This window comes from Macaca thibetana, chromosome 1 (assembly GCF_024542745.1).
Source record: "Macaca thibetana thibetana isolate TM-01 chromosome 1, ASM2454274v1, whole genome shotgun sequence".
Classification (NCBI taxonomy): Eukaryota; Metazoa; Chordata; class Mammalia; order Primates; family Cercopithecidae; genus Macaca; species Macaca thibetana.
The window spans coordinates 164,481,853-164,497,708 of NC_065578.1; the positions used below are offsets into that span (position 1 = coordinate 164,481,853).

Sequence of the window (15,856 nt, forward strand, 5' to 3'; positions counted from 1 at the left end):
GTTTCCATTTACATGGAATATAATTTTCCATCTCTTATTTTAAGTCTGTTTGTGTCTTTACAGGTGAAGAATGTTTCTTGTAAGCAACAGATTGTTGGGTCTTATTTTATTAATCTATTCAGCCACTCTATGTATTTTGTTTACAGAGTTTAGTACACTGATATTCAGTGTTATTGTTGATAAATAAAGACTTACTCCTGCCATTTTGTTATTTCTTGTATGGTTATTTTGTGGCCTCCTCTTCCTTCTTTCTTTTCTTCCTGTCTTCCTTTAAGTGAAGGTGATTTTTCTCTGGTGGTCTGTTTTAATTTCTTGCTTTTTATTTTTATGTATCTGTTGAATGCTTTTGGATTTGGGGTTATCATAAGGCTTGCAAACAATATCTTATAATCCATTATTTTATGCTGAAGACAACAGAGATTGTGTAAACAAACTAACAAGCAAAGTGTAATATAATGAAAATGCTACATTTTAACTTCATTCCTCCATTTTTTATCATTTTATTATTTCAATTCATTTATTATTTTGCTCTCCGTGTCTTGAAAAGTTGATGTCACCATTATTGTTGGTACCCAAAACCTGAATGGACAACAAGTAATGAGATGGAGGTTCTAATGAAAAGTTTCCCAGCAAAGAAAAGCCCAGGACCTAATGGCTTCATTACTGTATTTTACCAAACATTTAAAGAAGAACTAATACCAATTCTACTCAAACTATTCCAAAAAATGGAAGAGAAGGGAATTCTTCCAAACTCATTCTACAAAGCCAGTATTACTCTGATACCAAAACCAGACAAGTACACATCAAGAAAAAGAAAACTATCAGTCAATATCCCTGCAAAAAGCCTCAACAAAATACTAGCAAACTGAATTCAACAGCACATTAAAAATATCATTCGTCCTGATCAAGTGGCATTTATCCAAGGGATGCAAGGATGGTTCAACATACACAAATCAATTATTGTGATACATTATATCAACAGAATGAAGGACAAAAGACAAATGATCATTTCAATTGATGCTGAAAAATTATTTCATAAAAATTCAACATCTCTTCATAGTAAAAAAAACCCTCAAAAAACAGGGTAATGAAGGAACATACCTCAACAGAATAAAAGTCACATATGACATACCCACAGCTAGCATCATACTAAATGAGAAAAAACTGAAAGCCTTTCTTCTAAGATCTGGATAAAGACAAGGATGCCCACTTTCACCACTGTTGTTCAACATAGTACTGGAAGTCCAAGCTAGAGCAATCAGACAAGAGAAAGAAACGTATGGCATCCAAATTGGAAAGGAAGAAGTCAAATTATCCTTGTTTGCACATTATATGATCTTATATTTGGAAAAACCTAAATACTTCACCAAAAAAACTATTAGAATTGATTCACAAATTCAGTAAGGTCATACGATACAAAATCAACATTAAAAAATAGTATTTTTATATGCCAACATTGAACTATCTGAAAAAGAAATCAAGAAAGTAATCTCATTTGCAGTAGATAAAAACAACATAAATACTTAGGAATAAACTTAACCAAAGAAGTAAAAGATCTCTACAATGAAAACTGGGAAATATTAATGCAAGAAATTGAAGAGGACATAAAAAATGGAAAGCTATTCCATGTTCAAGACTGAGTATTGTTAGAATGTCCATACTACTCAAAACTATCTACAGATTCAATGCAATCTCTATCAAAATACCAATAATATTCCTTACAAGTAGAAAAAAATAATCCTAACACTTATATGAAACCACAAAAGACCCAGAAAAGCCAAAGCCATCCTAAGTGAAAAGAACAAAACTAGAGGAATCACAATACCTGACTTGAAATTATACTTCAGGGCTATAGTAACCAGAACAGCATGGTACTGGCATAGAAACATACATAGAGCAATGAAACACAATAGAGAACACATGAATAATTCTATAAGTCTACAGTGAACTCGTTTTTGACAAAGGTACCAAGAATATGCATTGGGGAAAGGACAGTTTCCACAATACATTGTACTGTGAAAACTGGATATTCATATGTGGAAGAATGAAACTAAACCCCTACCTCTTGCTGTATATAAACATTAAGTAAAAAATGGATTAGACTTAGATATAAGACCTTAATCTATGAAACTACTAAAAGAAAATGTTGGAAGAACTCTCCAGGACATTGGTTTGTGCAAAATTATTGAATAATGCCCCACGAGCAGAGGCAAACAGCAAAAATGAACAAGTAGAATTACATCAAGTTAGAAAGCTTCTGTACAGCAAAGAAAACAATCAACAAAGTGAAGAGACAAGCCACAGAATGAGGGAAAATATTTTCCAACTCTCCATCTGACAAAGGATTAATATCCAGAATACAAAAGAAGCTTATAGAACTTTATGATAAAAAATCTAATAATCTGATTTTTAAATAGGCAAAAGATCTGAACAGAAATTTCTCAAAAGAAGACATACAAATGGCAAACAGATATATAAAAAGGTGGCCAATATTATTTATTATCAGAGAAATGCAAATCAAAACTATATTATCGCCTCGTTCCAGTTATAATGACTTATATATAAAAGACAACCAAAAATGAATGCTTGCAAGGATGTGAAGAAAAGAAAACCCTCAGACAATGTTGGTAAGAAAGTAAATCAGTACAACAACTATATAGGACAATCTGGAGGTTTCTCAAAAAAAAAAAAAAAAAAAAAAAAAACTAAAAATAGCACTACCATATGATCCAGCAATCCCACTGTTTGGTATATACCCCAAAGAAAGGAAACAGTAGATTGAAGAGATATCTGCACTCCCGTGTTTATTGGAGCACTGTTCATAATAGTCAACTTTTGGAAACAACCTAAGCATCAATCAACAGATGAATGGATAAAGAAAATGTAGTACATATATACAATGAAGTATTATTCAGCCATAAAAAGGGGTAAGATATAGTCATTTGCAACAATATGGATGGACCTGGAGGACTTATGTTAAGTGAAATAAGCCAGACACAGAAATACAGACTTCATATATTGTTACTTATTTGTGGGAGCTAAAATTTAAAATAATTGAACTCTTGGATATACAGAGTAGAATGATGGTTATCGAAGGATGGGAAGGGTATGGCAGGGGTGGAAATGGTGATGGTTAATGTGTACAAAAATATAATTAGATAAAAAGAAGAAGATCCAGTGTTTGATAGCACAACAGGGTGACTATTCAACAATAATTTATTATGCATTTCAAAATAAACAAAACAGTATAATTGGATTGTTTGCAACAGAAAGAAAGGATAAATGCTTGAGATAATGGACCCCCCATTTACCCTGATGTGATTGTTATGCATTGTATGCCTGCATCAAAACATCTCATTTACCCCATAAATATACCTACCATGTACCCCAAAAAATTAAAAATAAAATTCATTTGTTGGAAATAAAAGATACATTTTACATACCATAAAGTTCACCAGTTTAAAATGTACAATTCGGTATTCATATTACATTCACTAAAGGATACAACCATCACCTTTATATCTAATTACAGAACATTTTCATCATCACAAAATGAAAGGCTGTTCTTATTTGCAGCCACTCCCCTTTTCTGTTTGACCTCCTCAGCTCCAGGCAACCACTGATCTACTTTCTGTCTTTATTGGCTTGCCTATTGTGGATTTTTCATATAAATGGAATTATATAATATGCATGATGACTTCCATTTTAACTATTATCTAAGGCCACAATGACCTCCTTATTTTCTGAACTAAACATTCCATCGCTGCTGCATAGTTAGAACTTTATACTTCTTATAGTGTTCTCTAATTCTGTCATTTCTCTTATGGAAAAATTAATCTTTTTCATAAAAGTAGAAACTCACTGACAATAAGGACAAATTGCTTATTCTTTTAACAATTCGATTATGTATTCAACACATTTAATGGACCTTCCCTCTTTTTATAATACTTCGAGGGTCACAGTATAATACTTTCGATTTGACTTGGACAAAAACGTCTTGACCAGTGACTTAAATTTGACCCTATTGGCTTTTGTCATTGTTCCAACCACAGCTTTTCATCCTAAAGGTTATCAAAAATAATTTTTCCTGATATATTTTAATTTCTCAAATTTAATATTCCATAATTATATTTTTATAAAAACAGTATCAAAACAAAAATTATGTAAAAAACAAACTCACATTTACAATGTTCAATTTCTGAATGATGTAATCTGGACATCTTTTGTGCTGGTTGATCTTTACAACAACATCTCCAAAAGCCCGAGTGCCCTCTTCCATTGACGGCCAGTATTCTGCACACTTGTTCTGTATTTGAAAACATTATTAAGTATTTGAATTTTTAATTTAAGCCAATTTTTATCCAACTTTCTTTAAAGAGTGAAAACAAAACCTATACTCATTTGAAATTCTCAAAACATTTGTGTAGTTCAAGCATATATAAACCTTAAGCTGTGATGCTTGATATATGTTCTATTTCCCACTTATGAGTGCTGTAGAATTTCCTTCATACTTTTTAGCGAGATGATCTTTCCAGGCTTACATGCATGTTAAGAGAGGAGACAATCATTTGTCAGCAAAAAAGATGTGATTGCTTGTGGTTAATTTTAGGTAGGGGGACAGAGAGGCTTTTACTCCTAAAGTCACATTACATGACTCACCACCTATCTGCCCAAGGTCAGTTTTGTTTCGAGTATTAAGTTCTTGTGAAGCTAAAACAGTGAAATTTACTGAACTTATAACAACACTGCAAAGAAACAGGAATCAAGTTTAATTAATCAGAAACAGACATATATTTGTATGTTAAAAGTTTTAGTTTTCTACAGGTATGAAAAATTTAAATAAAAGTTAATACTGATTAAAATAGAGAACTCTCTGTTTAGTCATGAGGCAGATATACGTGGCTTTTCAAAATGCCATTCAACACTTTATTTTCCTAACCCCAAGATCCACACTATGAATCTTCTTTGTTCTTACCCTGTTTCCTTCTTCACATCGAGTGACCATGACAATAACTGTGGCTTTCTGTTCCCAAATCATCCTCCAGAAATCATCAACGGTTTCATCCCTGGGACCTAGGAGGTAAACAAATAAAAGTTGATAAGAAATGTTTTCTTAAAAGTGCTATAAAATAATTTTTCAAAAAGAATATTGGATTATCAAAGAAATTACCTTGTGCAGCAATGTATTTCCTGGGTTCTTTGAAACCCTATTGAAAACACATGCAAAGATATGTCATTTGCTGAACATTCAATTACTCATTAACATGAAAAATTGTGAGTTAGAGGAATTGCCTTAGATCCATCATTTTGTGATTGTGAATTTCTCTGGGCAGTTTCAAAGTATTAAGGGGATCTTATTAATTGGTGGTCAGGCATTTAATTTGCTCAACATGTTAGCATTTGCAAAGAATATTCATGACTTTCATGTATCTTTGCTGTAAACTTCAAGCAATTTTAACACTAGGCTTCATCTTCATCTGGGATGTTGTTATAATTTACAAAAGTGCTCTAGACATTTCAACATTTTATATCCTGCCAACTCTTATAGGATCATCTGCCACTGTTTAAACCTGCTCACCAGCCATGCAGTTACTTTTGGGATTTTTACTCAATTTCTTTCAACAAATCATTCTTGGATTTTACCCGCATTTTCACCTCTTAATTTCTGCTGGAATATGATGATTCCCTAGACTTCTCTGCCATTTCGGATAAGAGATATAATAACTTTCATTTCATTACCTACAATGTCTGCTTTCTCTGCTCCTGTTACCAAGATAAAGGAGTACAGAGGCAGATAAAATATTATACTGGCTTCTTCCAGAATTATCTCAGACTCCTAAATTCACCTCAGCAATGAAAGGAGCTCTTCAGAAAGAGATGGCCTTTACCATTGGATTAAATTTGAAACATGGGTCACAAGAATTCAACATTAATTTAAGTAACTTCCTGAAACTTCTATCTCATGACACAGTATTGCGCATACATTCATTTACTTAATAAGTATTTATTGAATAGCTACAATATGTTAATCACCTATCTAAAAGCAGAAGACATATGCTTTCTGGGAGCTCCAAGTTCCAATGGAGAAACATAAGTAACCTGATACCATAATTACCATATATATTTGAATAGAAAATATAGTTGCTTCTGGTAGGTGAGGACACTGGGAAAATGGCAGATTTGGGGAGAAAAAAAGATTTTTTCAGTCTGTATATATTTTTATACTGTTTAAAATTATTTAACCTATATAATGGATTAATTATTTAACATTTGTATAATAAATTAAATTTTAAGATATTTTAAATAAATTAACCACGTACAGACATTTACATTTCTGCATAAATCCAGTGGACAGATGATCTGTGTTGATGAGGAGTGTCTGCTGAAATTTAGTATGATTAAATTAACGGATAACATTTTGGAGTCAGTCAGACTCTGGTTGAATTTCAACTCAAGTATTTACCAGTTGTGTGAACAAGGACAAGGTAATTAACTAAACTGAGCCTTCCAGTCCTCACTTATATGGCACATGGCTGAGGCAAATGTGGGCTTCTTTTGAGAAATACATGTATAGATTATTTAGTCTAATATCTAGCACACAAGAGGTACCAGAGTACATTAAATTAATTCTTAATATAATTTTGTTTGTAGAGGAAAATTCTGTTATACCCAATACCAATAGTCACATAACAAATATCCTTGCAAATATTAATAATTTTCTGTTTTTATCAGTGACATATGGGCTCACTTCAAAATATTTTTAATAATATTTCTAAAATTTTGCCGAGACAAAGAAGGAGCTGAATGAAATATACAGGAATAAGAAAAATGCAAATTTTGGCCGGGCGCGGTGGCTCACGCCTGTAATCCCAGCACTTTGGGAGGCCGAGGCAGGCGGATCACAAGGTCAGGAGATCAGGAGATCGAGACCACGGTGAAACCCCGTCCCTACTAAAAATACAAAAAATTAGCTGGGCGCGGTGGCGGGCGCCTGTAGTCCCAGCTGCTCGGGAGGCTGAGGCAGGAGAATGGCGTGAGCCCGGGAGGTGGAGCTTGCAGTGAGCCGAGATCACGCCAGTGCACTCCAGCCTGGGCGACAGAGCGAGACTCCGTCTCAAAAAAAAAAAAAAAAAGGAAAAATGCAAATTTTTACTCACATCAATATAGCTGGCATTTATGTAGTTTGACCCTGCATCTCCATTTATCTCAGAGAGTTCAACACGGTTATAATCATCTGTTTAAGGAAAAGAAAAATAAACAAGTAAAATAATGAATAATCAAGTGGCCTAAATATATGGGAATTCAATACTCGGTAAGTACTCACAAGGAAGAATGTCAACATAACGGTTTTTATTCTGGTTAAAGGGCTTTCGAGCTTCCTTTATAGGAAACTTGCTGAACACCCGCGGGATGCTCTGAAAGAAACAATGATTTCTTGGATCACAGAAGATTCAGGAAAAATGATCGTTTTGAGCAAATGAGATATCCTGTAAAACATTTTCCTCATATTGCTAAAAAAATTTGCTTAGAGTAATTGAAATTAAGATCAGGAATTATGTAAAAATAAAATCACTTTTTTTAAAAAAAATTAATGATTGACAACTTTCAGAACAAATCTCTTGAGTAGGGACAAATTTAGGATTAGTTGTTGTGTCACTATCAAATTCATTTAAAAACAGATACTTGGATGAGTACCTAGAGTACAACTACAAAATCAGCCAAATACATTTTGTGACACAACTTCATAATACAATAAAGCATTACATTGAAATATTTACTAGCTCCACACTATAATCTCGTCAACCTCTATGAGTCTCCTTCTGGTTCATAGATATCTGCTAATAATATCTATTTTGCTTATGTTGCAATATCAAGTGGGATAAATTATGAAGGCAAATTGCAATATAAATACATTTAAAGTGGAATTGTCTTGATGTTGAATTTATCATATAACAAAAGCAACACACACCTGAAATTCAGCCAGAAAAAGTCTTCCTTCATCAGCAATCTTCCTCTTATAAGTTTCCAACAAAATATCTGCATGGATTGGCTCCACATTCATCAGTTGTTTTTCATCATCTGGAAACATATTAAAGATTCAGTACTAGTTATATGTGTCTTTCAGGTGGGCATACACATTTCATTAAATTTACACCGTGTACTCAATCCTTTAGCTTCTTTCCTCTTCGTATACATTTCATCTGAGAAATCTCACTCACATCCAAACATTTACCTACAAATCAATGACTGCTCAATCTTGTACTTCAGATCTCTTCCGGGCTTTATATTGTTCCCTCTACCAGAATGTTCTTCCCCATTTTCTATGCTTAGAGAAGGGATGCCAGACTAAACATCACCATTATAAGGACATTCACATTTGTTTGATAATATGTATTTTATAGCAATTGCCATACTTATTTATTTATAATACAATTATTATTTTTCTTTGTATTGTTTTCATTTTCAACTTGTAAAATGCTGTAAACATGCAAATGAAATAAGACAATATGATTAATACCCTTATACCCATGACACAGCTTAATTTGATCATCTGTTTACACTAAACGGTGAAACAGTTGTGTTAATTCGTTTTGCTTCAAGTACATGAAACACATGATATACTATGTTTGTGAAATAACTTACTAAATAGTAAAAAAGTATACTAACCATAAAAAGCTATAATTGCATATGGAACTTGAAAACCAAACCCTTTAGAAAGGTAAGATAATTTAATCTGTCACATATATAAAAAGTATGTTTCTCCTACTCTTCCATGTACTACTGATAGTATTTCTTTCAGTAATCATATTAATTTTACCCATTTAACAGATAAAGAAAAAAGGTATCCATGAGGGCAACCCATTTGTCTTACTACCCATGGAAACTTTCTATCCAATCACAGCTATCAAACTGGCTATATGCAATTGTTTCTTTAGGTTGTTGGGAATGCCTGGTATTCATTCATTCTGAACTGAGGGCCACATTCAGGGTTTCATGGGGTCTGAATGAGTAAATTCTACTGCATTCCAAGGTGCAATCAGTATCAATTTTGAGATAAAATATTTCATTGACACTTTCCAAGTCCACCTTAACTCCTTGAGATGGATTTTCCTTTTCTGCTCAGGTGTTTATTACTGATTGTGCTCTTCATTCCTCCCTCAGCTTATGAAAATGAATCCTCAGGATACCCTATCTCAGTGTTATTTATTCACTAATATTTATCAAATCCTAGATACTCACTTTGGTACTGGGCATAAAGCAGTAAATAAGAAAAAAAGCCTCCATGCTTTCACAAAGCTTACATTCTAGTTAGGGGAGTATAATCAACAACCAAATGAATAAATATGTAATAAGGGGTCAGATAGTGTTACATTCTGCAAATAAAAATAAAGCCTTTTAAGGAGCACAAAAGATTCAACCCTAAAGTTTCTGCATAGAGACCTGGTACCTGCTATTACCAGAGGGAAACACTTCTAACACAGATTAACACAAAGGACTTCTGAAATTATTCCTGTCTTAAGCATGAGAAAGCAAGTAAATTTCTTTATTGTAAACAAAAGTTCAATTTCTGCAAAGGTTCAACTTTGTCCCTTTTTATTGGATTAGAAATCACATTTTTAAAAAATTAAATAATATAAATGTTGAAAAAGAAGATAAACAAATTTGTTTTCTTCTCCTAAGTAAAATTGCTGTTCTTTATCCTGTCCATAAATGCGTCTTTAGTGGGAGCAGCCAGCATTCCACCCCGGCAGGGACTTGAGGAGATGTACCATCTCCCCATCTCTGTGACTTCCATCCACTCTTCCCTCCACCACTCCCTAATTTGTTGGTCCATTGGTTCCCCACAATCTTAACAGACCAGATTTCCGCCCTCGCACACAGTTTTCTATCTTCTATATATGTATAGAATCATACACATTCAACTACTAGGGCATGTATCAAATTACCGTCGTATTTCTTGATATATCTGCTTTCCTCTATTAGATTACAAACCCTTTAAGGGCAGAGTCTGTGCCTGTCACTATAGTACTCTCAGTACCTGGCACAATGCTTGGCGTACACTGGGAACTTCACAGGTGCTGAGTGAGTAAAGGAATTTAAGTTTTATCACTGTATCAACAGAAGTCCAAGTTAAATTAAAAATGCCCGGTTCTTATTTAAAATGAATGGGACTGGGCACAGTGGTTCATGCCTGTAATCCCAGCACTTTGGGAGGCCAAGGTGGGCGGATTACTTGAGGCCAGGATTTCGAAACCAGTCTGGGCAACATGGTGATATCCCATCTCTACTAAAAATACAAAAATTAGCTGGGCCTGGTGCTTTGTGTCTGTAATCCCAGATACTTGGGAAGCTGAGGCACAAGAGAATTGCTTGAACCTGGAGGCAGAGGCTGCAGTAAGCAGAGATTACACCACCACACTTCAGCCTGGGCGACAGAATGAGACTCTGTCTTAAAATAAATATAAATAAATAAATGAAATAAAATGAATGGATTCAAATGCAGGGGAAGGAATATTCATCAGCAAAAAATATGCATACTTACCCCTTTCAACAAGCTCCTGTTGTTCATCCAAATTGCTGTGAAAACAGGAAAAATAAGTTTCTATATTCTCAAGAAGCACAGAATTCAGTTGGTATTTAACTTATATTTAATGAATACATTGAAGGGAAAGGAAGGAAGTCAGGGAGAAGCAAAGGAGAAGAGAGGAAAGGAGAAGAGGAAAGGAGGGAAGGCAGGAAGAGAGCCTGGAGCAAAGGGAGGACAGAAGGATGGGAGAGAGGAGAGTCAGAGAGGAGAGAGGAGGGTGAGGGAGGAAAAGAAACAACCAAGACTTGTTTGCTAAACTCACATAAGTAGCCAAATGATTTTATTTTAAATATTCTGTTTTTCATAAGATGTGGTTGTTTCTGGCCAACGAAACACATTAACTTCCCCAGACATCTACCTCCTTTCTTTTGCTTTCGTCACTCCTAGATCCCTCTGACCCACTTTGTACTAAAAAACACACACATTCTTTTCACTGGTTATTATTAAACAAGTCCACAATATTATTAGTAAATTAGGAAAATAACATTAATGTTTAATTCAAACCAATAAAACCATACTAAAAGTTTTTGATTAAAAGTTCCGTCATGAAGTGGGCTTTATGCTGTCTTCTCTCTAGTTCATGTATTTCATTTAACTGGTTCCCTCACTGCCATATGGATATGTGTTTGCACCATTACTACTACCATTATTATTTGAAAATTCATAATCAACTCTTACCAGGATCTTTTCTTATGTAGATCATAGATTTTATAGAGAACAACAAGTAGGGCTATTGATGTCACAATAATCAGAAATGCCAGAAATGCTATCAGTGCCTTAGAATTATCTAGAAATGAAAAATAATACATTCAGAGAACCATTGTCAAACAACTTGCTAGACTGGTTGAATAATCACCTCCAAAGTATTTACATTTTAATATTTTTCAATTTATTGTGAGGTTTGAAAAAATAAACATTTTAGAATAAGGTCAAATACAATAAAGTTCTAATTCTGTGATTTTGGCCATATTGTTTAGAACCAATAAAAACATTTTATATTTAAGGAGAGTAAGAAGAGAAGAACAATTCTCTTTCTCTTGATTAAATAAAGTTCTTTTATAAGACACATTTAAATTTAATTCTCTTTTTTCCAGACACTTCAGTTTGAAGGGATCAAGGAGGTAATCCAGTTATTATAATTTTTGGAGACAAACTCGTATAGTTTAACTTCATATGCAGAAGAGGGTAGTCTCTTAAGGGGATGAGAAAGACTTCTACTTCACAAAGATAAACCCTCTTACCTGTTCATTGAGGTGTAAAATCAATTCAAGAGACAAAAATGGTTTCATTCTGTAGTTAGGATAAGACTTACTCTGACTTAAATATTCACTAAGTTTAATGTGAAATCCTGCCTTTTCCTAAGGAAAGGGCATAGAAGAGAGGGTGTGTTGGAAATATCTCCAGTATATTCACCTTTTCTTATGTAGTGAAAATGCAGCAAAATAATGCGGTGACTTAAGAGCCTCAGCTCCAGAGCCAGACTGCTTAGCTTCCAACCCTAGCTCTACCACTTCTTAGTTGGGAACTTGGCCAGATTTCTTATTATCTTTGTCCCTCCTTTCCCAAAATCCTAAAATGTGACTAAAGGTGTTGATTCACAGTAAACACGTAGCACGGTGGCTGGGACGTAGTAAGCACTAATTATTCACTATTCACAAAAAATATTTTCGGCCTTTGGTCGTCTGCCAAATTCAGCTCTAGGCACTTAGGATATCTACAAAAAGAAAAACAAGAGTCCTGTTCTCATAGAACTTACTCTCTAGTGAAGAAAAATAGATAATTAATAATAAACAGAAGAAATAAGTAAATGGTGAAATAGGTTAGAAGATAAGAAGGACTGTGAAGATAAAAAGGAAGACAGTCTGTGGAAATGCTACAGAATATAAGGCAGAAAAAAATATTAGTTTTCAGGAAATTTGCATTCTCTTTGGGGGAAACAGACACCAGAAAGGTAACTGAACAGACAAGCACAGTGGCTTACCCCTGTAACCCCAGCACTTTGGGAGGTTGAGGTGGGTGGATCACTTGAGGCCAGGAGTTTCAGAGCGAACTGGCCAACATGGTGAAACCTCATCTCTACTAAATATACAAAAAAATTAGCTGGGCATGGTGTGTGTCTGTAATGCCAACTACTTTGGAGGCTAAGACATGAGAATTACTTGAACCCAGGAGGCAGAGGTTGCAGTGAGCCAAGATTGCACCACTGCACTCCAACCTGGGCGACAGAGCAAGACTCTGTCAAAAAAGAAAAGAAAAAAGAAAGGTAAGTGAACAAATGAAATAATTATGTATTTTTTCATATAGTCTGAAAAAAATAAGTAGGGTGATAAGGAAGTAGAGGGGACGTATTTTATGTATGGTGAGTGGAGGCCTTGAGCATGAGACAGTTCTTCCACAACTGGAAAGATGGAAATGACTCTACCAAGCAAACAGCTGCCAGAAACAGTTCATCTCATGATCAAAATTTCTGTAACTGGGAACTCATACAAATAGGAATATTGAAAGTAATTTCAGATAGAGACTGTAAGACCTGAGCTTGAATTCAGGCTCTGTCATTTCTTTGACTCATAGAGCAAATAGATTAAATTATCCAAACTTGAGTTTCCTCATATACAAAATAGAAATAATGTTATCTCCCTTAACGGGGTATTTATACTGCTGGCATATATAAAGATGGATAGATAGATGAACGTGAATATATAGGTGGATGGCAGTGAACATTTTTAGGCAAGAAGTTCTTATTGCAATAGGCTCCTAAAATGACCCAAAGTGTTCCTTGTCTTATCTCTATCTCAAATTCTTTTCACTGAAATTGTCAATCCATACCAGTGATTACTAGTATACGTATATCAATCAGCATGATTGTTTCCAGATTTTGTGAATAAAAACCTCATCAGAGGCAACATCTAACCTCTAGAACACTCTGAAGTGAGATTTTGCAAGAAACTGCAAATGACTATAAGATAGCATTCCAATCCATAATAATGAATTAGATTAGGTTATAAAAATATTAAGCAGCATAAGACTTTTCTCGATAAACCTAATAATAAAATAGCCAGTCTTCAGATAAGCTTGCATTCTAAGCACACATGTGTTTCCCCCTTCTTTCCAGGAACTCTGCCAATATTAAAGAACTGAAAATGTCGTAGATCTATAATGACAGAGAAAATGAGAGAAGGGAAATTAGAGGTAGAGCAATTTCAACAAGTTGTAGAAGGTAGAAAACAAAGGAAAGGAGGCCACAGCCTAAATCAAAGGAACAGATTCCATTTGCTCAGAATGCCTGAGTCTCAGGTTTGAAAGTGACATATGCAGTAAATGTGAAACATGGGTCAGAACATGGAAGTCAAATGTCTATTTACAACAACAACAACAACAACAACAACAACAACAAATATTTTCTTGAAAAAATACTACCAGGGAGGAGAAGACAGAAGGAAAATTAAATGAAAGCAGTGAGAGACTCAGAATAAAGTCAGACCCAGTACAGAGAAGGGATGAGGTGCAGGACTAAAATTAGGAGGACACTGTAATTGTCCACATATGCAATAGTTGGACACCTATCTTCCCGTCCTACTGTGAGAAGAACCACTTTACCCTATGACAAGGAGTAGGGTGATTCTGGAGATTAATTTCTGCAGATTAATTGATTGTTGGTGATAATGAATGATATCAGAAAAAAATAAATCAACAATATCATAGGAAATCTCCTCAGTCATCAAGATCTTCTAAGGACCACAGAACATCTGATCAACCTTTCCTTTTGTCTCACTGTGACTATGACTAGACTACCAATAAGAACCAAGCTCTTAAGGAAACCAGCAACACCAAAGGGGAACGCCAAAATAATAAGTCGACTTATGAGTTCTATGACTAATAGACTTGACAAAAGACTATGGGAAGAAAATGCAGCAAAGAAATATCAGATACATAAATCTTCAGGTTACAAAGGTCAATAGCATCCAGAAAAATGGATGAAAAAGATTCAGGGCCGGATTCACACCTGTAATCCCAGCACTTTGGGAGGCCAAGGCAGGAGGATCATTTGAGATCAAGAGTTCAAGACTAGCCTGACCAACATGTTGAAATCCCATCTCTACTGAAAATACAAAAATTAGCCAGGCATGGTGGTGAATGCCTGTAATCCCAGCTACTTGGGAAGCTGAAGCAGGAGCATCACTTGAACCCAGGAGGCAGAGGTTGCAGCGAGCCAAGATTGTGCCACTGCACTCCAGCCTGGGCAACAAGAATGGAGCAAAACTCCCTCTAAAAACAAAAAACAAAGCAAAACAAACAAACAAAAAATTCAGGTAAGACCAAGAATAAACAGAGAAACCTAATATTTCCAGGGGGGGAAAACCTGAAAACAGACCAAAATAAATAAATAAATAAATAAATAAATAAATAAATATGTGTGTGTGTGTGTGTATATATATATAATATATATGTGTGTGTGTGTATGTATATATATATATATAGAGAGAGAGAGAGAGGGAGAGGGAGAATCAGGATGAAATTAGAAAGTAAAATTGGATTCAGGAAAATAAGACAGAAATAATTTTTAAATTCTAAAATTTTTAGCTTAGAATTTTATATCTACTCGATACACTGAACAAGTGCCAGAGTAGAATAAAGATATTTTTATGTATGAGAGAATTGGAATACTTTTTTCTTATACTAGAGTGTATATGTTAGTGAAATCAGAAGGAAAAAAAAAGTGTGATACAGCAAATCTAAACCAGAAAACTGATGGAGGAATATTTTAAGATGGGGTGTGAGAGTCCAGATCAGAAGAAGAAGAAAGGGTCCCCAGGAGTTCAATTGACAATGACATCAAAATACGGGTGGTGGAATGTTACGCTGGGGAATCCCAACAACACATCTCTAGTAGCTGTACCCTAGCAATTCACAACCCAAGTCCTTTCCTGGAATAGATATCACTATTTTCAAAGTAACTATATTATTTATCTCTTAGGGTAATGATATTGTGAGCGGAGAGTGAATACAATGTTGTCTCCTTTGTGGAAAAAGGATGTGGGCTAATTTTTTGGCTCCATTGACCTGGAAACCTGATAAAAGTGGAATATTAGCTGGTTACCAGACAACATTGCTAATGGCAAAATGACCCTTGATTGCTAAATTACGCCTGAACAGGGAGTGCTATATATGAACTCTATTGTCCTCATGGGAAGTACTAGCTTTGTGTTTCCCTGAGTGCAGTGCTCGCTCATAACTGAGCACACCCTCCCCTGTCGGCATGTCTGGAAG

The 15,856-nt window shown here is 34.7% G+C and overlaps 1 protein-coding gene across 5 annotated transcripts in view; it reads right to left on the minus strand.

Moving 5' to 3' along the window:
• Positions 1–15,856, minus strand: part of PTPRC (protein tyrosine phosphatase receptor type C) — a 122,612-nt gene that overhangs the window by 17,940 nt on the left and 88,816 nt on the right. For all 5 annotated transcript variants that reach the window (XM_050782448.1, XM_050782425.1, XM_050782419.1 and 2 more), the window contains 8 exons: positions 11,267–11,375; positions 10,544–10,578; positions 7,970–8,079; positions 7,325–7,415; positions 7,158–7,234; positions 5,171–5,207; positions 4,976–5,073; positions 4,181–4,306 (listed from right to left, as the gene is read on the minus strand). In XM_050782448.1, coding sequence (XP_050638405.1) covers positions 4,181–4,306; positions 4,976–5,073; positions 5,171–5,207; positions 7,158–7,234; positions 7,325–7,415; positions 7,970–8,079; positions 10,544–10,578; positions 11,267–11,375 — 683 coding nt within the window. The remainder of the gene's footprint in view (positions 1–4,180; positions 4,307–4,975; positions 5,074–5,170; positions 5,208–7,157; positions 7,235–7,324; positions 7,416–7,969; positions 8,080–10,543; positions 10,579–11,266; positions 11,376–15,856) is intronic.